At 47.0% G+C, this 25,732-nt stretch overlaps 1 protein-coding gene across 2 annotated transcripts in view; it reads right to left on the bottom strand.

Annotated features, from left to right (window-relative positions):
• Positions 1–25,732, bottom strand: part of GANAB (glucosidase II alpha subunit) — a 216,565-nt gene that overhangs the window by 139,734 nt on the left and 51,099 nt on the right. For both annotated transcript variants that reach the window (XM_069207037.1, XM_069207038.1), the window contains 4 exons: positions 22,402–22,489; positions 18,677–18,767; positions 17,940–18,036; positions 17,528–17,708 (listed from right to left, as the gene is read on the bottom strand). In XM_069207037.1, coding sequence (XP_069063138.1) covers positions 17,528–17,708; positions 17,940–18,036; positions 18,677–18,767; positions 22,402–22,489 — 457 coding nt within the window. The remainder of the gene's footprint in view (positions 1–17,527; positions 17,709–17,939; positions 18,037–18,676; positions 18,768–22,401; positions 22,490–25,732) is intronic.

Here is a 25,732-nt window from a genome sequence, read left to right as displayed (position 1 = left end):
CCTAGAATAGCAGCTCCCCGCTTGCGGGGGCAATGTTTTCATTTGTCTTCCCCTCACACAAATTTGTGTGCAGGGAAGACGGATAAAAACTATGCTAATTGCAAGTGAGAGTTGTTTTACCCCCAGGACAGCTATGTCCTGGGGGTGGGCACCCCAGGACATAGCAGGAGCAGGCTCTCGGGATGGCAGTCAACAGGGCCATCTGTGGCTCCTCAAGGGCCCTCCAACTCTGCATTTAGCCCCAGGGAGGTGGTGGTCAGGGTGACTACCCTGGACCCTTTTCTTTTTACATTATTTTTGGGACTCAGCTGAAGCAGAGTCCCAAGATAACTGCAAACACTTCCTTTTTGAAGTGTTGTTAGCCACCCAGATCGCAGCACGAGATCTGGAGGGGTTGCGAATCGTTTGCGTCCCTGTATATCAAATTTAGATTTTCTTTAACTTCTTAAAAACTACTGAAAAAAATTACACCACTAACAACAAGCGCTTGCAATGCAACGGGTCTCGCTTTTGCTCGCATTAGAGCCATTAACGTTGTACACTCCTAACCGGACTTTTCTTGCCACAGAAACAAATAATGATAAGTAAAACAGTTTCACATATGCGAGCCAATGGTCGCCATGAGCGTGAAGGAGACACAGAAAAGGAAACAGAAGTTCGCTTGCAGTGAAACTTAGACAAAAGTGCAATTATCCATGTTACCGGCAAAAGTGAAATTATCCTTGTAACAGGGTCGATGTCATGCAATGCGCTCGACTGCTGCCCAGCAAGATCGCACTGCACAGGAAATGAAAAGATAAAGTAGTCTAGAAACCAGCTGAAAACGTCATAACAGAACCTCGTACGTTTTCAGTAGTTTACCAGTGTGCTCGAGGAGGGCTAAACACCGGAAAAGGCATGACGTATGCATGCCTTTCACAAATGTAATCAATCGATTTTTAAAAGGCAAGCCCATGAACTAATGAAAGTGACAGGCGTGACATGGGCGTGGTTAGAAGCCCACAGAGAATACAACATGGTCCAGAGTGCTCGCACCCTCGGCCCTAAAAAGGGCAATTTCTGAACCAAGAACTACCATTCTGTCAAATTTGGTGCAATTCCATCCATTAATTTGGGCGCTGTTGCTGTTCAAAACCCTATGGAAAAATGAATGGGGAAAAGCGTTTTGGGACCTCCCCCCATCTTTTTCTCACCCCCCGCTTGACGGATCATGTAACTTTCCAGACAGAGCTGAAGTGAGCGTTAAAATAAAAAATGCTTTTTCTATAGAAACTAGGTGCTAATTATATATGACCGCCATTAGCGCACACACACACCCTGAAAAACCAAAGGTTAAAGTAACGTTATAATTAGATGAAAATGCCTGAACATTTCATGAGTGATGTAATGTGAGGGTGTACGCTTTGCATGGAAAGGGCATGAATTATAGTTACTTTAGTGCACAGGTTCCCCTGCAGCCCCCATTAAAAAAAAAAAAAACACACACACACAAGCATTGGCAAAGCCTGCTGCAGGTCTTGCCTATACAAGAGCTATTGGCTTTGGCAATGTGTTTTTGCCATGTTGTATACCAGTGCGGATGCTGTTCAGCATGGCTAAAAGTTAGTGGTGTGGACTATCGAAGTGTGTGGAGTGGCAGCGTAAGGTGGACTGGGGGGTGGGAACTACAGTGGAGTAGGGGGGAGTTATAGTGGAGGAGAGTAGAGTTCAATGGTTCAGTAGCAGACTGTTGTGGAGTACTGTTATGGTGGGGTCAAATAGGATAGAGTTGGTTAGAGTGGACTGAGGTAGTGGAGTAGATTGGAGCGGGTGGATTGTGGTAGAGTGGATTAGATTTGGGTGGGTTGGGTGCACTGGACTGAAGTGATAGGACTAGGGTGCAGTGAATTTGAATGGGGTGGGGTGGAACTGGATTGGGGTGGTTTTGAGTGACGTGAATTGGAGTTGGGTTGGATTGGACTACAGTGGAGTGGGGTAGGATGGCCTGGAGTGGGGCGGGATGGAGTTGGGTCAAATGGGTTGCAGTGAGGTGGGCTGGATTGGACAAGAGTGGGGTGGACTGAACTGCAGTGGGGTGGATTCACTGGGGTGAAATGGGGTGAAAAGGATTGAGGTAAAACATTGCAAGTGGGGTGGATTAGATTGGAGTGGACTGGATTTGAGTAGGGTGGAGTGGGGAAGATTAAGGTAAATTGGACTGGGATGGGATGGAGTGGGGCGGACTGGGGTAGTGTGGGGTGGATTGGGATTAGAGCGCGCAGACTGGAATGGGGTGCAGTTAACTCAAATAGGTTGGGGTGGACTGGAGTGGTGTGCATTGAATTGAGGTAGGGTGGATTGGAATGGGGTAGATTGAAATGAGGTGGGGTGTACTGGATGGGGTCGATTGGAGTGTGGTGGATTGAATAGGATAGGGGTAGAAGGGTGAAATGCAATGAACTGCGATGAGTGGGATGAATTGCATTGGAGCAGGGAGTATTGCAGTGGGGTGGACAGGAATGAAGTGAAATGAACTTGACTGAGTGGGGTGGATTGGACTGGGGTGATGTGGACTGGATTAGGTGCACTGGACTAGGATGAATTGGATTGGAGTGGGGTGGTTTAGATTGGTGGGGAGTGAGGTGGACTGGATTGGAGATGGGAGAATTAAGGTCAGCTGGATTGGACTGAGGTGGATTGCAGTGCGATGGACTGGAGAGAGGCGGGTGGATTGGAGTGAGGGGGATTCGGTTACACTGGATTGGGGTGGGTTTGACTGGAGTGAGGTAGGTGGACTGGAGTGAGGTGAGGTGGGTCGGCCTGGAGTTTTTTTTTGGGGGGGGGGGGGGGTGGAGGTTGGATTTGAGAGGGGTGGGTTGAAATTTTGTGGATAGTGGTGGGGTGGACTAGAGTGGGTTGGATAGTGGTGAGGTGGACTGGACCGGACTGGGGTGGACTAGAGTGGGTTGGATAGTGGTGAGGTGGACTCGAGTGGGTTGGATAGTGGTGGGGTGGACTGGAGTGGGGTGGACTAGAGTGGGTTGGATAGTGGTGGGGAAGATTGGATTGGAGTGGGGTAGCTTGGATTGGGGAGGATTGGGATGGATTGAATTGGTGTGGAGTGGACTGAACTGGGGTGAACTGGAGTGGGGTGAATTGGGAAAGAGTAGGCCGGAGAGGGGCAGATTGGTTTGGACTGGAGTGAGGCAGATTGATCTGTACTGGAGTGGGGCAGATTGATCTGTACTGGAGTGGGGCAGATTCTGTTGGATTGGAGGGGACAGATTCTGTTGGATTGGAGTGAAGCAGACTGTTTTGGTTTAGAGTGGGCCATATTTATTTGATTGTAGTGGGGCAGTTTAGAGTGGGGTAGATTGTTTTGGATTGAAGCGGAGCAGATTGTTTTGAACTGGAGTAGGGCAGAATGTTTTGGATTCAGGTGGGGCAGACTGTCTTGGAATGGGGTGGATGTTACTGAAGTGGGGCAGATTAAATTGGACTGGAGTAGCTTGGATAGGACTGGAATGGGGCAGCTTGGATTGGACTGAAATGGGGCAGCTTGGATTGGACTGGAGTGGATTTGATTGGAGCGGGGCAGATTCTTTTGGACTGGAGCGGGGCAGATTCTTTTGGACTGGAGCGGGGCAGATTCTTTTGGACTGGAGCGGGGCAGATTCTTTTGGACTGGAGCGGGGCAGATTCTGATGGATTGGAGTGAAGCAGATTCTGATGGATTGGAGTGAAGCAGATTCTGATGGATTGGAGTGAAGCAGATTCTGTTGGATTGGAGTGAAGCAGATTGTTTTTTAGTGGAGTAGGACAGACTGCATTCAATTGGACTGGGCAAATTATTTTGGAATGGAGTGAAGCATACTGTTTCGGATTGGAATGGGGCAGACTGTTCTAGATTGTAGTGGTGCAGATGTTTTGGATTGTAGTGGTGCAGATATTTTGGATTGTAGTGGAGGAGGCTGGATGAGGGTTAGATTCTTTTGGATTGGAGTGGGATGAATTGTTTTGGATTGGAGCAGGGCAGATTATTTTGAACTAGAGCAGGGCAGATTGCAGTAAGGTAGATTGTTTTGAATTGGCATGAGGCAGAGCGGGGCAGGGCAGACTGTATTGGAATGATTTTATTGGAATGGGGCAGATTAGACAGGAGCGGGGCAGATTGTTTTGGAGAGAAGCGGGGCAGACTATTTTGGACTGAGTGGAACAGATTGTTTTGGATCGCTGTATCAGAGTGGGACAGATTGTTTTGGATCAATTTAGAGCAGATTGGGGTGGATAGATTGGAGCATGGTGGATTGAGATGGAGTGTGACAGTTTGGACTGGAGTAGGGCAGACTGTTTTGGATTGAAATGGGGTAGATTGTTTTGGGTTGGAGTGGGGTAGATTGTTTTGAATTGGGGAGGGGTAGATTGGATTGGAGCAGATTGTTTTTGATTGGGTGGGGTAGACTCTTTTGGATTAGAGTGGGGCAGACTAGAGTCTGGTGGGTTATGAGGATGGGAGTGTGGTGGACTGGGATGGAGTGAGGTGGATTGTTTCGGAGGGGGGCTGATTGTTTTGGAGTAAATATGACCCCCCAGGGTGACCGCTTTCACTCTCTGGAGGTCAAAAACAAAAGCCTGTCCGGTTGGAGTGTGCAATACCCATCCCCACAGGATGACCTGCATTCCAAGGCAGGGAGCTTCAAAGAAGACCCCTTCCCCCCAGGACTCATCTGGCTCCTGGGCAGGCGGGAAAATTAGCTATGCAGGAGACGTGTCACATTATCAGACTGGGAACACCCCTAAGGTGATCAGCCTGAAGCAGACAGAACTTAGTTCCGCTATCTTGTGTGTGGTGGAATTTACGAATTCTGGAGTGGGTGATGCCTAATCCCCACAGGAAGTGGTCATCTAGAAGGTATAGTGACCCCAAGGGTAAGTCACCCATTGGCAACTACCCTTCACACCCATTAACACCCTCTAAATTGAGTATTTAGGGGACCCCCTGACACTAGATCCTCAGATCTTCACTGGACACAAAAGAAGCAGAGACGAAGCCTGCTGAACCTGAAAACAGAGGAGCATGGCTGACTAGGTGCCAACACTGCTGGGGTGCTTGCTGCACCTGACACTCAAGAAACAACTGACCTTTCGATGCAGCTGCCAAGAAACTGGGAGAGCTGCCAGTGCTTCGCAAATCGCCAGGAAGAACTCTCTCTCTGAGTAAAGGAGCAGCTTCCCTGCATCTACAGTCATAAAAGCATGAACTTGGAGGACCAGAACCGCCAGAAACCAAACCCCGGACATCACCACTGCACTGAGCCACCTAGCTTGTGTTTAAGTGGGCCAGAGTTGTCAGTATGGTCCCCAGACACTCCAGGGACAACGCCCAACCTGAGTTCAGCCCACTGTGGACTTCAAGACTTCATCAGCAGTCTGTTTGTGCAGACCCCCTGCAACCATGAGTGACCAGGAGACCGAAAGCTAATTCCTGAGGACACCTCTGCACCCGTCCGCCCAAGACCAAAGAGAAGAGAATCAAGGGTGTCCCCATGTCCCAGTCTCCTGAGACCTAAGCCCACATGTTGGCTTGGTCGGACTGGACCCCCAGTCCAGGCCTGCTGATTGTTTCTGCAGGCCACCTCTGCAAATGGGAGGAACTCCTGCACCGTGCCCAACACCAGAAGACACCACTGCACCAGTGTAAGGAAATGCCTCCTTGGCATGGTTGCCCCCTGACTTTTTGCCTTTGCTGATGCTATGTTTACAATTGAAAGTGTGCTGAGGCCTGCTAACCAGGCCCCAGCACCAGTGTTCTTTCCCTAACCTGTACTTTTGTATCCACAATTGGTAGACCCTGGCATCCAGATAAGTCCCTTGTAACTGGTACTTCTAGTACCAAGGGCCCTGATGCCAAGGAAGGTCCCTAAGGGCTGCAGCATGTCTTATGCCACCCTGGAGACCTCTCACTCAGCACAGACACCCTGCTTGCCAGCTTGTGTGTGCTAGTGAGAACAAAACGAGTAAGTCGACATGGCACTCCCCTCAGGGTGCCATGCCAGCCTCTCACTGCCTATGCAGTATAGGTAAGACACCCCTCTAGCAGGCCTTACAGCCCTAAGGCAGGGTGCACTATACCATAGGTGAGGGTACCAGTGCATGAGCACTGTACCCCTACAGTGTCTAAGCAAAACCTTAGACATTGTAAGTGTAGGGTAGCCATAAGAGTATATGGTCTGGGAGTCTGTTTTACACGAACTCCACAACACCATAATGGCTACACTGAAAACTGGGAAGTTTGGTATCAAACTTCTCAGCACAATAAATGCACACTGATGCCAGTGTACATTTTATTGCAAAATACACCCCAGAGGGCCCCCTGAAACTTAACCGACTGTCTGTGTAGGCTGACTAGTTCCAGCAGCCTGCCACACTAGAGACATGTTGCTGGCCCCATGGGGAGAGTGCCTTTGTCACTCTGAGGCCAGTAACAAAGCCTGCACTGGGTGGAGATGCTAACACCTCCCCCAGGCTGGAGCTGTAACACCTGGCGGTGAGCCTCAAAGGCTCACCCCTTTGTGCCAGCACCGCAGGACACTCCAGCTAGTGGAGTTGGCCGCCCCCTCCGGCCACGGCCCCCACTTTTGGCGGCAAGGCCGGAGGAAATAATGAGAAAAACAAGGAGGAGTCACTGGCCAGTCAGGACAGCCCCTAAGGTGTCCTGAGCTGAGGTGACTAACTTTTAGAAATCCTCCATCTTGCAGATGGAGGATTCCCCCAATAGGGTTAGGATTGTGACCCCCTCCCCTTGGGAGGAGGCACAAAGAGGGTGTACCCACCCTCAGGGCTAGTAGCCATTGGCTACTAACCCCCCAGACCTAAACACGCCCTTAAATTTAGTATTTAAGGGCTACCCTGAACCCTAGAAAATTAGATTCCTGCAACAACAAGAAGGACTGCCCAGCTGAAAACCCCTGCAGAGGAAGACCAGAAGACAACAACTGCCTTGGCTCCAGAAACTCACCGGCCTGTCTCCTGCCTTCCAAAGAACTCTGCTCCAGCGACGCCTTCCAAAGGGACCAGCGACCTCTGAATCCTCTGAGGACTGCCCTGCTTCGACGACGACAAGAAACTCCCGAGGACAGCGGACCTGCTCCAAAAAGACTGCAACTTTGTTTCAAGAAGCAGCTTTAAAGAACCCTGCAACTCCCCGCAAGAAGCGTGAGACTTGCAACACTGCACCCGGCGACCCCGACTCGGCTGGTGGAGAACCAACACCTCAGGGAGGACCCCCGGACTACTCTACGACTGTGAGTACCAAAACCTGTCCCACCTGAGCCCCCACAGCGCCGCCTGCAGAGGGAATCCCGAGGCTTCCCCTGACCGCGACTCTCTGAAACCTAAGTCCCGACGCCTGGAAAAGACCCTGCACCCGCAGCCCCCAGGACCTGAAGGACCGGACTTTCACTGCAGAAGTGACCCCCAGGAGTCCCTCTTCCTTGCCCAAGTGGAGGTTTCCCCGAGGAAGCCCCCCCTTGCCTGCCTGCAGCGCTGAAGAGATCCCGTGATCTCTCATTGACTTACATTGCGAACCCGACGCTTGTTCTAACACTGCACCCGGCCGCCCCCGTGCCGCTGAGGGTGAAATTTCTGTGTGGGCTTGTGTCCCCCCCAGTGCCCTACAAAACCCCCCTGGTCTGCCCTCCGAAGACGCGGGTACTTACCTGCAAACAGACCGGAACCGGGGCACCCCCTTCTCTCCATTCTAGCCTATGCGTTTTGGGCACCACTTTGAACTCTGCACCTGACCGGCCCTGAGCTGCTGGTGTGGTAACTTTGGGGTTGCTCTGAACCCCCAACGGTGGGCTACCTTGGTCCAAGAACTGAACCCTGTAAGTGTCTTACTTACCTGGTAAAACTAACAAAAACTTACCTCCCCCAGGAACTGTGAAAATTGCACTAAGTGTCCACTTTTGAAATGGCTATTTGTGAATAACTTGAAAAGTATACATGCAATTGAAATGATTCAAAGTTCCTAATGTACTTACCTGCAATACCTTTCAAACAAGATATTACATGTTAAATTTGAACCTGTGGTTCTTAAAATAAACTAAGAAAAGATATTTTTCTATAACAAAACCTATTGGCTGGATTTGTCTCTGAGTGTGTGTTCCTCATTTATTGCCTGTGTGTATGTACAACAAATGCTTAACACTACTCCTTTGATAAGCCTACTGCTCGACCACACTACCACAAAATAGAGCATTAGTATCTCTTTTTGCCACTATCTTACCTCTAAGGGGAACCCTTGGACTCTGTGCATGCTATTCCTTACTTTGAAATAGCACATACAGAGCCAACTTCCTACACACACTGATGCCAGTGTACATTTTATTGTGAAATACACCCAGAGGGCATCTTAGAGATGCCCCCTGAAAACATATCCGACTTCCAGTGTAGGCTGACTAGTTTTTGCCAGCCTGCCACACACCAGACATGTTGCTGGCCACATGGGGAGAGTGCCTTTGTCACTCTGTGGCCAGTAACAAAGCCTGTACTGGGTGGAGGTGCTTCTCACCTCCCCCTGCAGGAACTGTAACACCTGGCGGTGAGCCTCAAAGGCTCACCCCCTTTGTTACAGCACCACAGGGCATCCCAGCTAGTGGAGATGCCCGCCCCCTCCGGCCACAGACCCACTTTTGGCGGCAAGGCTGGAGGAGATAATGAGAAAAACAAGGAGTCATCACTGGCCAGTCAGGACAGCCCCTAAGGTGTCCTGAGCTGAGGTGACTCTGACTTTTAGAAATCCTCCATCTTGCAGATGGAGGATTCCCCCAATAGGATTAGAGATGTGCCCCCCTTCCCACCGGGAGGAGGCACAAAGAGGGGTTAGCCACCCTCAGGGCTAGTAGCCATTGGCTACTAACCTCCCAGACCTAAACACACCCCTAAAATGAGTATTTAGGGGCCCCCAGAACCAAGCAAGATAGATTACTGCAACCTGAAGACGAAGAAGGACTGCTGACCTGAAGCCCTGCAGAGAAGACTGAGATGACAACTGCTTTGGCCCCAGCCCTACCGGCCTGTCTCCCCACTTCAACAAAAACTGCAACCCGAGAACAGCGGCCTTGTTCAACAAAACTGCAACTTTGAAACAAAGAAGCAACTGTTAAAGACCACACGTTTCCCGCTGGAAGCGTGAGACTTTCCACTCTGCACCAGACGCCCCCGGCTCGACCTGCAGAAAACTAACCCTACACGGAGGACTCCCCGGCGACTGCGAGCCCATGAGTAGCCAGAGTTGACCCCCCCCTGAACCCCCACAGCGATGCCTGTAGAGAAAATCCAGAGGCTCCCCCTGACCGCGACTGCCTGCTTCAAGGGACTCGACGCCTGGAAACCACACTGCACCCACAGCACCCAGGACCTGAAGGAACCGAACTCCAGTGCAGGAGCGACCCCCCCAGGCGACCCTCAGCCTAGCCCAGGTGGTGGCTACCCAGAGGACCCCCCGTGCCTGCCTGCATCGTTGCAGAGACCCCTGGGACTCCCCATTGATTCCTATTGAAAATCCGACGCCTGTTTGCACTCTGCACGCAGCCGCCCCTGTGCCGCTGAGGGTGTACTTTCTGTGCCTGCTCGCGTGTCCCCCGGTGCCCTACAAAACCTCCCTGGTCTGCCCTCCGAAGTCGCGGGTACTTACCTGCTGGCAGACTGGAGCCGGGGCACCCCTATTTCCATTGAAGCCTATGTGTTTTGGGCACCACTTTGACCTCTGCACCTGACCGGCCCTGAGCTGCTGGTGTGGTAACTTTGGGGTTGCCTTGAACCCCCAACGGTGGGCTACCTTGGACCCAACTTTGACCCCTGTAAGTGTTTTACTTACCTGTGAACTTAACATTTACTTACCTCCCCCAGGAACTGTTGATTTTTGCAGTGTCCACTTTTAAAATAGCGTATTGCCATTTTTGCCAAAACTGTACATGCTATTGTGATTATTCAATGTTCCTAAGATACCTGAGTGAAATACCTTTCATTTAAAGTATTGTTTGTAAATCTTGAACCTATGGTTCTTAAAGTAAACTAAGAAAATATATTTTTCTATATAAAAACCTATTGGCATGGAATTTGTCTTTGAGTGTGTGTTTCTCTTTCATTGCCTGTGCGTGTACAACAAATGCTTAACACTACCCTCTGATATGCCTATTGCTCGACCACACTACCATTAGCATTATCTATTTTTGCCACTATCTTACCTCGAAGGGGAACCCTTGGACTCTGTGCACACTATTTCTTACTTTGAATTAGTATATACAGAGCCAACTTCCTACAATAAGGCTCTGTGCTAACCACTTTGCAGAGAAGGTGGGCTGTCTATAAATGTCTTCATGCAACCAAACCCAATGGCAGAAAACAATATAAAGCGGACATGGACATGTGGAGGTCAGTAAAAACAATGGTCTCAATCATACAAGAGACCTGTTACTGACTCCCCCGGGACGAGGTCTATAAAATGTTGAACTGGAAAAATAAGTATTTACTGAAAATGACAAATTATGTTTTGTGGGAAAAATGAGCACATTAAAAAAAATAAGTGAAGCGGTAATTAGCAAGATAATTCAGCCTGACTTGGTGTTACATATTGTTGACGTAAATACAGGATCACTATCTTCTTCAAAGAGGGCACTTCCAGCTGAGTAGGCTTATTTCATGATTCGTATGGTGACATTTCATAATCTATTTTGGCGTCACTTCGTATCTTTATGATCTCCATATAGCAACCTTACTCTATGACCTGAGCTTGTGGACAGTCAAGGGATGAGATGCTGAGGCAAGCAGTTCATCTTTCCGAACCCTTAAGATTTTATGACATCATGTTAAATAGAGATCAATAAAGGAAAGAAGTGGGCAAGTATGGAAGGAGACAGAATGTTGAAGATAAATAGTTGTGGGGTTAGTTATATGGCAGGTAGTAGAGTTGTAGAGCACCCACGGAATGGGCTAGCAGGGGTCTCCAAAACCAACCTTCTTCTCTGGTGCCACTACCTCATGTGTAAGGGTGCCATATTTAACTAATGTAGACAGCAAGGTATAACAGGTATGTTTTTGGCATGCAACAAATAGATTGCTCCGATATAATGGACCTTTAAACGTAATCTCTTATGGTTGCCAATTATCTGTCTCACAGTACTATGACTGTTCATAATTCCTTTACCAGCTAGTTTTATTCTCTTATTTTACTAAAGGTTTACCCATGTGATAGTTGCTGCATTTGATATATTCTTCACATAAGTATATTTCTAATTCTTACAATTTGACAATTATGTATATTCCATTTCCCCCTTTCTCTGTCCTCTCTTTATTTAAAACTTATTCTGTAGGCTTTGCATTGCCTCCATTTGTTCTTACTCATGTATGATATTTGCATATTTCTTAGTTTTGTTCAAAGTCACACACACATATATATATATATATATATATATATATATATATATATATATATATATATATATATATATATATATATATATATATATATATATATATATGGAAAATGTCACTTACCCAGTGTACATCTGTTCGTGGCATTAGTCGCTGCAGATTCACATGCTGTGCACATCCCGCCAACTGGTGCTGGGCTCGGAGTGTTACAAGTTGCTTTTCTTCGAAGAAGTCTTTTTTCGAGTCACGAGACCGAGGGACTCCTCCTATTTCGACTCCATTGCGCATGGGCGTCGACTCCATCTTAGATTGTTTTCCCTGCAGAGGGTGAGGTAGGAGTTGTGTATGCTAGTAATAGTGCCCAAGCAATGGAGTGAATACGTATGTACATAATGAAGTTTAAAGTAATATATTTACAAATTTTCAAGATCAACTTCTAAACGGCTACAGGCTCCCGGGGAGGCGGGTGGGCGCATGTGAATCTGCAGCGACTAATGCCACGAACAGATGTACACTGGGTAAGTGACATTTTCCATTCGATGGCATGTGTAGCTGCAGATACACATGCTGTGCATAGACTAGTAAGCAGTTATCTCCCCAAAAGCGGTGGTTCAGCCTGTAGGAGTTGAAGTAGTTTGAAATAGTGTTCGTAGTACAGCTTGACCTACTGTGGCTTGTTGTGCCGTTAACACATCTACACAGTAGTGTTTGGTAAATGTATGAGGCGTAGACCATGTTGCTGCCTTACATATTTCGTTCATTGGAATATTTCCTAGAAAGGCCATGGTAGCACCTTTTTTCCTGGTTGAGTGTGCCTTTGGTGTAATAGGCAGCTCTCTCTTTGTTTTAAGATAGCAGGTTTGAATACACTTAACTATCCATCTAGCAATGCCTTGTTTAGAAATTGGATTCCCTGTATGAGGTTTTTGGAAAGCAATAAATAGTTGTTTTGTTTTTCGAATTAGTTTTGTTCTGTCAATGTAGTACATTAGTGCTCTTTTGATGTCTAATGTATGCAGTGCTCTTTCAGCTACATAATCTGGCTGTGGGAAGAACACTGGTAATTCTACCGTTTGATTTAAGTGGAACGGTGAGATCACTTTTGGTAAAAATAAATTGGATTTGTCCGTAGAACTACTTTATGCTTGTGAATTTGAATAAATGGTTCTTGTATGGTAAATGCTTGAATTTCACTCACTCTTCTTAGAGATGTGATGGCAATCAAAAATGCAACTTTCCATGTTAAATATTGCATTTCACAAGAGTGCATGGGCTCAAAAGGTGGACCCATGAGTCGTGTTAAGACAATGTTGAGGTTCCATGAAGGAACTGGTGGTGTTCGTGGTGGTATAATTCTTTTTAGGCCTTCCATAAATGCTTTTATGACTGGTATCCTAAATAATGAAGTTGAGTGCGTAATTTGCAGGTAGGCTGAAATTGCGGTCAGATGTATTTTTATTGAAGAGAAAGCTAGCTTTTACTTTTGCAATTGTAGTAAGTATCCTACTATATCTTTGGCAGATGCGTGTAAGGGTTGAATTTGATTATTATGGCAGTAATAAACAAATCTTTTCCACTTATTTGCATAGCAGTGTCTAGTGGTAGGTTTCCTAGCTTGTCTTATGACCTCCATACATTCTTGTGTGAGGTCTAAGTGTCCGAATTCTAGGATTTCAGGAGCCAAATTGCTAGATTCAGCGATGTTGGATTTGGATGTCTGATCTGTTGTTTGTGTTGTGTTAACAGATCTGGTCTGTTTGGTAGTTTGACATGAGGTACTACTGAGAGGTCTAGTAGTGTTGTGTACCAAGGTTGTCTTGCCCATGTCGGTGCTATTAGTATGAGTTTGAGTTTGTTTTGACTCAATTTGTTTACTAGATATGGAAGGAGAGGGGGAAAAGCGTAAGCAAATATCCCTGACCAGCTCATCCATAACGCATTGCCCTGAGACTGATCTTGTGGGTACCTGGATGCGAAGTTTTGGGATTTTGAGTTTTCTTTTGTTGCAAATAGATCTATTTGTGGTGTTCCCCACATTTGGAAGTAAGTGTTTACTATTTGGGGGTGAATCTCCCATTCGTGGATCTGTTGGTGATCCCGAGAGAGATTGTCTGCTAACTGGTTCTGAATTCCTGGAATAAATTGTGCTATTAGGCGAATGTGGTTGTGAATCACCCAATGCCGTATTTTTTGTGTTAGGAGACACAACTGTGTCGAGTGTGTGCCTCCTTGTTTGTTTAGGTAATACATTGTTGTCATGTTGTCTGTTTTGACAAGAATGTGTTTGTGTCTTATTATGGGTTGAAATGCTTTGAGCGCTAGAAATACCGCTAACAGTTCTAAGTGATTTATGTGAAACTGTTTTTGCTGTATGTCCCATTGTCCTTGGATGCTGTGTTGATTGAGGTGTGCTCCCCACCCTATCATGGAAGCATCTGTTATTACGTATTGTGGCACTGGGTCTTGGAAAGGCCGCCCTTGGTTTAAATTTATACTGTTCCACCATTGAAGCGAGATGTATGTTTGGCGGTCTATCAACACCAGATCTAGAAGCTGACCCTGTGCTTGTGACCATTGTGATGCTAGGCACTGTTGTAAGGGCCGCATGTGCAACCTTGCGTTTGGGACAATGGCTATGCATGAAGACATCATGCCTAGTAGTTTCATCACCAGTTTGACTTGTATCTTTTGATTTGGATACATGGTTTGTATCACATTGTGAAATGTGTGAACTCTTTGTGGACTTGGAGTGGCAATCCCTTTTGCTGTGTTGATTGTTGCTCCTAAGTATTGCTGTGTTTGACACGGCAGAAGGTGTGACTTTGTGTAGTTGATTGAGAAACCTAGTTTGTGGAGGATTTCTATGACATATTTTGTGTGTTGTGAACACCGTCTTAGCGTGTTGGTTTTGATTAACCAGTCGTCTAGGTACGGGAACACATGTATTTGCTGCCTTCTGATATGTGCAGCTACTACTGCTAGGCATTTTGTAAAAACTCTTGGTGCAGTGGTTATTCCGAATGGCAACACTTTGAATTGGTAATGTATCCCTTGTGATACAAACCTTAGGTACTTTGAAGGATGTATTGGTATATGGAAATATGCATCCTTTAGGTCCAGTGTTGTCATGTAGTCTTGTTGTTTGAGCAGTGGGATTACGTCTTGTAATGTAACCATGTGAAAGTGATCTGATTTGATGTAGGTATTTAATGTTCTGAGATCTAGTATAGGTCTCAGACTCTTGTCTTTTTTGGGTATCAGAAAGTACAGGGAGTAAACTCCTGTGTTTATTTGTTGTTTTGGTACTAACTCTATTGCTTCTTTTTGTAGCAATGCCTGAACTTCTAGTCCTAGAAGATCTATATGTTGTTTTGACATATTGTGTGTTTTCGGTGGGATGTTTGGAGGGAATTTGAGAAATTCTATGCAATAACCATGCGGGATAATTGCTAAGACCCAAGTGTCTGTTGTTATTTCCTCCCAATGTTTGTAAAACTTGGTTAGTCTCCCCCCCACAGGTGTTGTGTTGGGGATTTGTGACCTTGAAGTCACTGCTTGTTTGGAGGAGTTTTGGGACTTTGGAACTTTCCTCTATTCCTTTGAAATTGTCCCCCTCTATATTGTCCCCGAAAACCTCCCCGCTGATACTGGCTCTGGTAAGTTGGCTTTGTTTGTGAGGTTATGGCTTCTGTGGTTTGCCCTCGAAACCCCCCTCGAAATTGTGTCTTTCGAAATGTGCCTCTGCTCTGTGGGGAGTAGAGTGCGCCCATGGCTTTGGCCGTGTCAGTGTCTTTCCTAAGTTTTTCGATCGCAGTGTCCACCTCCGGCCCAAACAACTGCTGTCCGTTGAATGGCATATTCAGCACAGCTTGCTGTATTTCTGGTTTAAATCCTGATGTACGCAGCCATGCATGTCTCCTTATTGTTACTGCTGTGTTGACAGTTCTAGCAGCTGTGTCTGCAGCATCCATTGCTGACCGTATCTGATTATTGGAGATACCCTGTCCTTCTTCTACTACTTGCTGCGCTCTTTTTTGGAACTCCTTGGGTAAATGTTCAATAAGATGTTGCATCTCATCCCAATGGGCCCTATCATATCTGGCTAGCAAAGCTTGCGAATTTGCAATACGCCACTGGTTTGCTGACTGTGCCGCCACCCTTTTGCCTGCAGCATCGAATTTTCGACTTTCTTTATCTGGAGGTGGTGCATCTCCTGAAGTATGAGAGTTGGCTCTTTTGCGCGCTGCTCCCACTACAACAGTCTGGTGTTAGCTGTTGTGTAATGTACACTGGGTCTGTTGGTGGCGGTTTATATTTTTTATCTACTCTTGGAGTAATGGCTCTCCCTTTAACAGGCTCCTCAAACACTTGTTTGGAGTGTTTTAGCATTCCGGGTAGCATAGGAAGACTCTGATATTGGCTGTGTGTGGACGACAGTGTATTAAAAAGAAAGTCGTCAATGGGCTCAGAATGAAGGCTGACATTATGAAATGCCGCTGCTCTTGACACCACCTGTGTGTAGCCTGTACTATCCTCTGGTGGCAATGGTTTAGCTGGATAGCATTCTGGACTATTATCTGACACTGGTGCGTCATAAAGGTCCCATGCGTCAGGGTCATCTTGACTCATTCCTGTATGAGTTGGGGATTGCATCATTGGTGGAGTGGCTACCGGTGATGGTTGCGGAGAGTGATGTGTGGATGGTGGCGGTGTTACTTGTTTAGCCACCTTTGCGTGTTGCTGTTTGTCTTTGTCTTGGAAGGCAAGCTTGCGTTTCATTTTGACTGGAGGAAGAGTGCTGATCTTTCCTGTATCTTTTTGAATAAAGAGCCGTCTGTGTGTGATCTGGCTCTATTGCTTGTAATTCCTGTCCAAATCTATGTGTCTTCATTTGTGTGGACAGTCCTTGTTCCTCAGTGTAGGAACTTGTTTTCGGTTCCGAGGCCAGATATTTCGGTACCGAAACCTTTTCGGCTGCTTTTTTCGGCTCCGACGAAACCTTTTTTATTTTCGGCGTCGTGCTCTCTCGGTGCCGACCCGTTTCGGTGCCGCTGTCTCGGTGCCGAATCTTCTCTGAGCCACTATCTCGGGCCCGAGATTGCTGTGTGCCGGTATCTCGACCGGAGTCGGATGACTTAGACACCAGCTCGCCCTTTTTCGGTGCCGATGAACGGTCACCTACTTTTCGGGTTAAGCCATGGCCTGTTGGCGGTGGCGTCCCCTGGGCTTTAGCGCTTTTCTCGTGAGTTCTTGGTTTCGACGTCTTACTCACGGTTTTAGGCGTTTCCTCGGGATTGATCTCCTCAGAGTCCGACTCCTGGGTGGAGAATGTTTCTTCCTCCTCCTCGAAATGCTCTTGTCCTGTCGGCGCCGACGCCATTTGCAGTCTTCTTGCTCTTCGGTCCCTGAGTGTTTTCCTGGACCGAAACGCTCGACAGGCCTCACAAGTATCCTCCTTGTGTTCGGGTGACAAACACAAGTTACAGACCAGATGTTGATCTGTATATGGATACTTGTTATGGCATTTTGGACAGAAGCGGAATGGGGTCCGATCCATCAGCCTTGAAGAGACACGTGGCCGGGCCGACCAGGCCCCGACGGGATGGAAGAAAACCCCAAAGGGCCACCGGAGCTCTTCTTAATTCGGTGTCGATCTGTTGTAACTAACCCGATACCGAACGCAAACAATACCGACGATTTTTCCGAGATCCTAACTGACTTTCCGACCCGAAACACGGAGCGAAAAGGAACACGTCCGAACCGATGGCGGAAAAAAAACAATCTAAGATGGAGTCGACGCCCATGCGCAATGGAGTCGTAATAGGAGGAGTCCCTCGGTCTCGTGACTCGAAAAAAGACTTCTTCAAAGAAAAACAACTTGTAACACTCCGAGCCCAACACCAGATGGTGGGATGTGCACAGCATGTGTATCTGCAGTTATACATGCCATCGAACATATATATATATCTATATATATATGTATGTAGCAAGGATGTATTTTTGTACTTAAACTCTTAAATTAATGGACCTTCATAAAGTACCTAATATATATTTTTATATTATCAAAACACTTGCTGAAGGAGATGGAAGAAGACAGATACTGCTCTCTTACCTTTCCAGCTGTGTTTGAACTAATGTCGACCCAAGTCTCTGCAGCATTCAGCCAGAAGATACCCAATGTGCGGTGGATGTTGTGTGCTAGCATCAGAGGAACTGAACCGTAGAGTGCCATGGGGTTGTAGAGTTCATACTGGAAGACATCCAGGTTATACAGACGGTAGGGATCTCCGCCTCTACCAAAAAAAATAACAAATACAACAGGTACAATTATTTGACCTAATCTACAATAATCCATTTCCATCCCTCTACAGAGGCCACAGCGCAGAGTGTTCTGTCTGGACTGTTTTACCTTTCATGCCACCCACACAAGCATTTACCTTACCACTGCATTTCATTACTATTTCCACTCATTAAATAGTTTATCATTGCCCACACCAGCTCCACTCTAAGCACTTATTCCTTACTCTGTATTTTTCAGCTTGAGATTGTCTGCATGCTCTGGGATCCCATATACATTTTCGAAGCCTGGCAGTGAGAAATCAAGTCCAACGGATGTAGGACCTGAAAAATAATAAACAGAGCATACTGAAAATGTGTAACTGGACACTACTTTCTTCCATGAACAAATTCAGTGGCAGACAACCAGCACTGCAGTCTTCAGCATGCACCACGTGACGTGCATTCACATGTGTGCTGTTCGGCAAGGGATGCACCGGCTGCTGCCCTAAGGCAGGAGCCACATCCCATCTAATGAAATGCAGCACACACATTGTCCTGAGACTTATTAATTCACAGCAAACTGCATGCTCTACGGTTCCACTTGTTCAGTACTCTGAGTCTGGAGAGTGCACTATGTTCCACGAATACACAATACTACATACCCTACATCAGAAACTTAAGTGACCGTCATCCTTGCGACAATCCTTTGCCCCAAACGCTATGCACACTATCCAGTGATTAGGATGCTTTTGTGCTTCAGTGTCCTCCATGTGCCCGGGACAACCAATGATACTCACGTAACCAATGACCAACTTGCCCCATACCTCTCCATTCCCAGTATCTAATAAGTCTTTTTTTGCTCAGGTCTTATTTTCACTACACTAATCCTCATATATACACATGGTGGATGAAAAGACACTGCTCTATAGGTGGGGCTTGGGAGACACATATGTGAGTGCCACGGAGTGCTCAAAGCTCTTACCATTAGGTTTGCTATCAGTGTGTGTTTTAAAGGTCTCGTCCCACATGCCTGGCTCATCCTCTGCATCCTTATCTTTTTCTAACTCCTCTGCCTAGAAGAGAGGAGAAAAAAAAATATGATCAACAAAGCCTGATAACAGCAGAGAAGAAGTGGAGATCAGCTCCACTTTTGTAACAGCAAAAACTATGCTCTTTGTGAACGTAAAAAGGAATAATAATTGAATATTAAAAAAAAATACATGTACAAGAGGACGTCATTCTAGTTCAGTCTATGGAAATACAAGTAACATCAAGACCGCAACCAAAAGTTAGAAAAAAAAAAAAAAAAGTACATGACTGGCACTTGGAGACCACATTTGTAATCTAGATAAAGTAAGTTGCGTGCAATTCTCGTCCTCCATTTAAAAAAAAAAGTTCAATGAATTCATAAACGTAAACGCTGAATAAGTTCACCTATGTCCAGGATCCAAATGAACCTTTAACTGGCCTCACAGGTAGCAGCCTGAATGCCTGCCTGGCTGACCTTCCAATAGCAGATATGGGTGTTGATTGGTAGCTCATTCTGAAGTTCAAATAACTGTCTGACCTTAACAGAGTTGGAATAAATTGGGCACCAAAGATTTCTCTTGGTTATGCAAAATGAGGCCAGTCATCCTTGTGTTCCATAATAATTCCCATTATGGAGAGCTAGGATTTTAAGTAACTTTTACTTCAATTGTTTTCGCTAATATTAATAAACACTCAAAGGAATATTTATGTCAAACCCTGGCTAGTTAAGAGTTGACAGCTGTAGGAAGCTGGCTCTTTATGATAAATCGATAGATCATGCAAAGAGTCCAAGGGTTCCCTTACTAGTGGACAGGGGCTCCCTCTAGCAATCCCAAGGTGCTCTTTTAGGAGGAAAAGAGGTCGAGCAGCCTTAGGCTTATCAAATAGGGGTGTCCGATATCTGCAAATACACACAGTCAATAAATGAGAGACACAACTTAAGAAAGAGATCCAGGCCAATTTACAAAAACAAGCATTTTTATATACGTTTTGGCACCAGAATCAATACGCTAACGTAAGTACGTTTTGTAAGAAAAACCGTTACAGTTTTGAGAAGTAGACAGTGCAATTTCTGAAAAGCTGAAATGTTATCCAATGGAGAGAAAAACAAGTATTGTATTCATGTATAGTACAGCGCTTACAGGACCAATCTCCTGGACTTAAGGTAAGTATTGGGCAAGGGCCCGGGCCACACCAACAGGTCACACAGGAGGCAATGGTGCACCCAACTGCAGAGGTGTAGTACTACATCAGGTGCCCAATGTTAGTCACTGGGCATCAGTCACGTTGAAAAGAGGCTTCAGGTCTGGACAAGGAGTCCAGTCGGGAAGAACCAACAGGTGGGTTTAGTCTTGAGATGCTTGGGGACGGAGGGACACCTTCGGTCCTCTTCTCAACGGTCCAGGGGTGATAGGTACAGAGGTGTCCTGAGGCTTCAGCTTTTCTCCACTGGGAGCACTTGCGGTTGAGGGGGTCTGTGGCCAGAGGCAGTAGGCAGAGTCGTCAAGTCCAAGGTGGACTTTGTCTCTGGGGCGGGCCACGTTGGCACCGCTGGCCCACTTCAGCTCGGCCTAGGCAGCACAGGTGCAGTGGTTCTTACCGGGGCTTGGTTTTGTGTGGTCTGGAGTCCTGGCAGTTGTCTTGGGGTGCCTGCAACATGCGGAGAAGCAGCTCGGCTGCTCCACAGGAAGCTCTAGGTCTTTTTTGAAGGCAGGCAGTCTTCCCAGGATTTTGAAGGTAAAAAACATGCATGACGAGTCGACTTTGGCGCAAATCACAGGAACAGCAGACTGGTCAGCAGGGCTTGGGGCCAAGTCAGTTGCTTCTTCCTCAGGCTTTGAGGCTCCTGGGTGTACTCCTTCTCCAGAGGTCATCAGGAATCCGATTTCCTGGTGCCAGGGGCTCCCCTAAATACTGAATTTAAGGGTGCTTCAGGGAGTATAGGGTAGTAGCCAATTGGCTACATACCCCTGGGGCATAACCCTGACCCACAGTTCCTAAATCTGCCAAAACCAAGAGGGCAGATTTCTACATGTGGTATCCATATCAAGAAGCTCACCTTAGGGGAGGGACTGAACTGAGAGGTGGGCTCGCCTCTCTCCTCTGAGTGAAGCCAGATCTGCATACCAAGGACAGTGGGCTTCTTTGAAAGCCCACTTGCCTTAGATTTGCAGGTCATTCTGTTGGGTGGGGTGTGTAAACATCCCGCCCAGAGCCGGCTTTGTCTCTGACCACCCAAGAGAAAAGGCTCTCACCCTAGGGGGCCTCTAAGGTGCCCTCTGGGTGCATGTATTCATAAATCCATCACTGGCATCAGTGAGGGTTTATTAATATGAGATGTTTGATACCAAACAATCCTATTTTCAGTGAAGCCATCTTAATAGCTGGCAAACTTGTACTGACCAGAGTCCAGCACATGCATTTGAAATGGCTTCCCTGTTCACTTACTATGTCTAATAATTAACAAAGACATAGCAGGAGCATATCTGCTCTTGCAGATATGCCCTCACACGTTATATAATGCACCCAGTCTTAGGGCTCTAAGGCCTACTGTAGGGGTGACTTATGCAGTGTTAGGGGACAGAAGCACACAGGCTGTCACCCATGTCGTGTTTTCACTTTTAGCTGCACCAAGACACGCAGTCTGCAATGGCAGACTGCATGTGCTAGGTGCGGCATTTCTGAGGGTGGCACAATATATGCTGCAGCCTTTGGGGACCCTCTTTGGTACCTATGTCCTAGGCACGAGAGGCACTATTTACTAGGGACTACGGGAGGCAAAGGTGTTGCCAATTGGGGAACAATTGCACAGTTTTAGGGAAAGACATCTGGCTCTGAAGACCTGGTTAGCAGGAACCCAGTGCACTTTCAATCAAAACTGCATTGAGTACCAGGCAAAAAGTGGGGGTGACCATGTTAAAAATATGAACTTTCCTACAACAGCCACAAGAAAAATGATAGGTTCCACAGAGAACTATGGCTATCTTGGTTGCAGGATGTAGTGTAGAGTCTCAAGTTAGCCCTTCAGATCCGAACCATACTGATGTTTTTCAGAAGAACCCAATTATCCTGTCTAAGCTCCGCTCCAGTTCTGACATTACCAACATATATAACTGGACCGAGAAATGTTTTTCATAATTTAGAGATGAAGTATCCCAAAAGGAGAAGTCCTTTTACAGAATGGTTTCCAATGACATTTGCAAAGCTTCCCACTTCACCATATAGCGTGACTATTTCTCAACAGTACTAGCATAGGCCAGTGGAAGGTACAAACATTCCTCTTCAGTTCATCTCAGTCAAGGACATATTTTAATGAATTTTGATTGAAATATTATGCCTGTTGCTGAAGAGGTACCTAAACACCCAATGGGATACTTCAAGTCAAAGACAACCACCAACGGTGTGGTTTCAAACCCTGACGGGAGGGCTGAGAAATCATTTCTAAATAAAAAGGTGACATTCTGGATAAACAAAAAATAATAATCTTGTGTGGCATCTAATTTAAATAGCATTTCACTAGCAGCTCAGTCCTCTTACAACGGCATCCACCACCTTGCCCACCTGTTCTAGAGGTTTATGCTGTTTGTCTCATGAACAAAGCATCTCACTCTCACTAGAAGCAGAGCCAAGAAGATGATTACTGGAAGAGAGCACGGTGGCCTCCGTAAACCTTTTTACCTTATCAATCTTTTCTTCAGTTTCCATGTGTGCTTCCTCCTCCTCCTTCTCAGAACCCCCATCAGAAGCAGTCTCCTTCTGGGAGTCACTGAAAAAGGAAGGTAACAAAAGGTTACAAGAAAGGCATGCAAAAGCTTATTTTCTTTTTTATTTTATTTTTAAATAATCAGGGAGTATTCCCAAACAGTGTTTATAAAGGGAGTGGAAAATATTTCCCACAGACAGCTAGGATGGGTTGCAAGACCACTTGGTCTTACACTAGAAACAAGGGGCCAACACACTCAGAGTGGCAACAGAGAAGTATTATAAATAGTCTGCCATGTTTCAGAAGAAAATATTAGGCCCAGTAGAAATCAAACCTCTAAATCACAAAAATCATCACCGGCTGCGCAGGAAAGAGTGGTCTAAACTGGAAACCAAGTCTGCAGTCACTAGCTACCCCACAAACTTTATAAAGATGAGCTGCAAAACATGAACAGTGTATCTTACATGACGCAGCCAGTACGTGTTCATATCAGGAAACATCACCTGCACCTATTCAAGAAAACCTAGAAACATCTTGCAACCAGGCTTGGCCTTTTTAGGTATGCGCAGAGCTGTGACAGCACTCCTCCAAAGGGTGGGGGTGGTGGGGTGAATGATCCAGTGAGGTCCTTCCAGCTAACAAAAAATACTGTAAAGTTAGCACTAACAAAAAATGTCCTACCTTCATACATGATCATCACTGGTCACAACAGGACCTCCACTAACATGCTTAACCAACCATACAATTTCAAAATGAAAGTCAGCAATCGAGGTCCTCACAGTCCTTACCAGCCGAGCAAAAAAAAAAAAAATACATACTGTAGGAAGTTGGCTCTGTATGTGCTATTTCAAAGTAAGGAATAGCATGCACAGAGTCCAAGGGTTCCCCTTAGAGGTAAAATAGTGGTAAAAATAGATAATACTAATGCTCTATTTTGTGGTAGTGTGGTCGAGCAGTAGGCTTATCCAAGGAGTAGTGTTAAGCATTTGTTGTACATACACATAGACAATAAATGAGGTACACACACTCAGAGACAAATCCAGCCAATAGGTTTTGTTATAGAAAAATATCTTTTCTTAGTTTATTTTAAGAACCACAGGTTCAAATTTAACATGTAATATCTTGTTTGAAAGGTATTGCAGGTAAGTACATTAGGAACTTTGAATCATTTCAATTGCATGTATACTTTTCAAGTTATTCACAAATAGCTATTTCAAAAGTGGACACTTAGTGCAATTTTCACAGTTCCTGGGGGAGGTAAGTTTTTGGTCCAAGGTAGCCCACCGTTGGGGGTTCAGAGCAACCCCAAAGTCACCACACCAGCAGCTCAGGGCCGGTCAGGTGCAGAGTTCAAAGTGGTGCCCAAAACGCATAGGCTAGAATGGAGAGAAGGGGGTGCCCCGGTTCCGGTCTGCTTGCAGGTAAGTACCCGCGTCTTCGGAGGGCAGACCAGGGGGGTTTTGTAGGGCACCGGGGGGGACACAAGCCCACACAGAAATTTCACCCTCAGCAGCGCGGGGGCGGCCGGGTGCAGTGTAGAAACAAGCGTCGGGTTTGCAATGTTAGTCTATGAGAGATCAACGGATCTCTTCAGCGCTGCAGGCAGGCAAGGGGGGCTTCCTCGGGGAAACCTCCACTTGGGCAAGGGAGAGGGACTCCTGGGGGTCACTTCTCCAGTGAAAGTCCGGTCCTTCAGGTCCTGGGGGCTGCGGGTGCAGGGTCTTTTCCAGGCGTCGGGACTTAGGTTTCAGAGAGTCGCGGTCAGGGGAAGCCTCGGGATTCCCTCTGCAGGCGGCGCTGTGGGGGCTCAGGGGGGACAGGTTTTGGTACTCACAGTCGGAGAGTAGTCCGGGGGTCCTCCCTGAGGTGTTGGTTCTCCACCAGCCGAGTCGGGGTCGCCGGGTGCAGTGTTGCAAGTCTCACGCTTCTTGCGGGGAGTTGCAGGGTCTTTAAAGCTGCTCCTTGAAACAAAGTTGCAGTCTTTTTGGAGCAGGTCCGCTGTCCTCGGGAGTTTCTTGTCTTTTTCGAAGCAGGGCAGTCCTCAGAGGATTCAGAGGTCGCTGGTCCCTTGGAAGGCGTCGCTGAAGCAGAGTTCTTTGGAAGGCAGGAGACAGGCCGGTGAGTTTCTGGAGCCAAGGCAGTTGTCGTCTTCTGGTCTTCCTCTGCAGGGGTTTTCAGCTAGGCAGTCCTTCTTCTTGTAGTTTGCAGGAATCTAATTTTCTAGGGTTCAGGGTAGCCCTTAAATACTAAATTTAAGGGCGTGTTTAGGTCTGGGGGGTTAGTAGCCAATGGCTACTAGCCCTGAGGGTGGGTACACCCTCTTTGTGCCTCCTCCCAAGGGGAGGGGGTCACAATCCTAACCCTATTGGGGGAATCCTCCATCTGCAAGATGGAGGATTTCTAAAAGTCAGAGTCACCTCAGCTCAGGACACCTTAGGGGCTGTCCTGACTGGCCAGTGACTCCTCCTTGTTGCTTTCTTTGTTCCCTCCAGCCTTGCCGCCAAAAGTGGGGGCCGTGGCCGGAGGGGGCGGGCAACTCCACTAAGCTGGAGTGCCCTGCTGGGCTGTGACAAAGGGGTGAGCCTTTGAGGCTCACCGCCAGGTGTCACAGTTCCTGCCTGGGGGAGGTGTTAGCATCTCCACCCAGTGCAGGCTTTGTTACTGGCCTCAGAGTGACAAAGGCACTCTCCCCATGGGGCCAGCAACATGTCTCTGGTGTGGCAGGCTGCTGGAACTAGTCAGCCTACACAGACAGTCGGTTAAGTTTCAGGGGGCACCTCTAAGGTGCCCTCTGGGGTGTATTTTGCAATAAAATGTACACTGGCATCAGTGTGCATTTATTGTGCTGAGAAGTTTGATACCAAACTTCCCAGTTTTCAGTGTAGCCATTATGGTGCTGTGGAGTTCGTGTTTGACAAACTCCCAGACCATATACTCTTATGGCTACCCTGCACTTACAATGTCTAAGGTTTTGTTTAGACACTGTAGGGGTACCATGCTCATGCACTGGTACCCTCACCTATGGTATAGTGCACCCTGCCTTGGGGCTGTAAGGCCTGCTAGAGGGGTGACTGACCTATACTTGCATAGGCAGTGAGAGGCTGGCATGGCACCCTGAGGGGAGTGCCATGTCGACTTACTCGTTTTGTTCTCACTAGCACACACAAGCTGGCAAGCAGTGTGTCTGTGCTGAGTGAGGGGTCTCCAGGGTGGCATAATACATGCTGCAGCCCTTAGAGACCTTCCTTGGCATCAGGGCCCTTGGTACTAGAAGTACCAGTTACAAGGGACTTATCTGGATGCCAG

This window comes from Pleurodeles waltl, chromosome 9, assembly GCF_031143425.1.
Source record: "Pleurodeles waltl isolate 20211129_DDA chromosome 9, aPleWal1.hap1.20221129, whole genome shotgun sequence".
NCBI lineage: Eukaryota > Metazoa > Chordata > Amphibia > Caudata > Salamandridae > Pleurodeles > Pleurodeles waltl.
The sequence above is the reverse complement of the archived record's forward strand: the minus strand, read 5'-3'. Positions and strand labels throughout refer to the sequence as shown.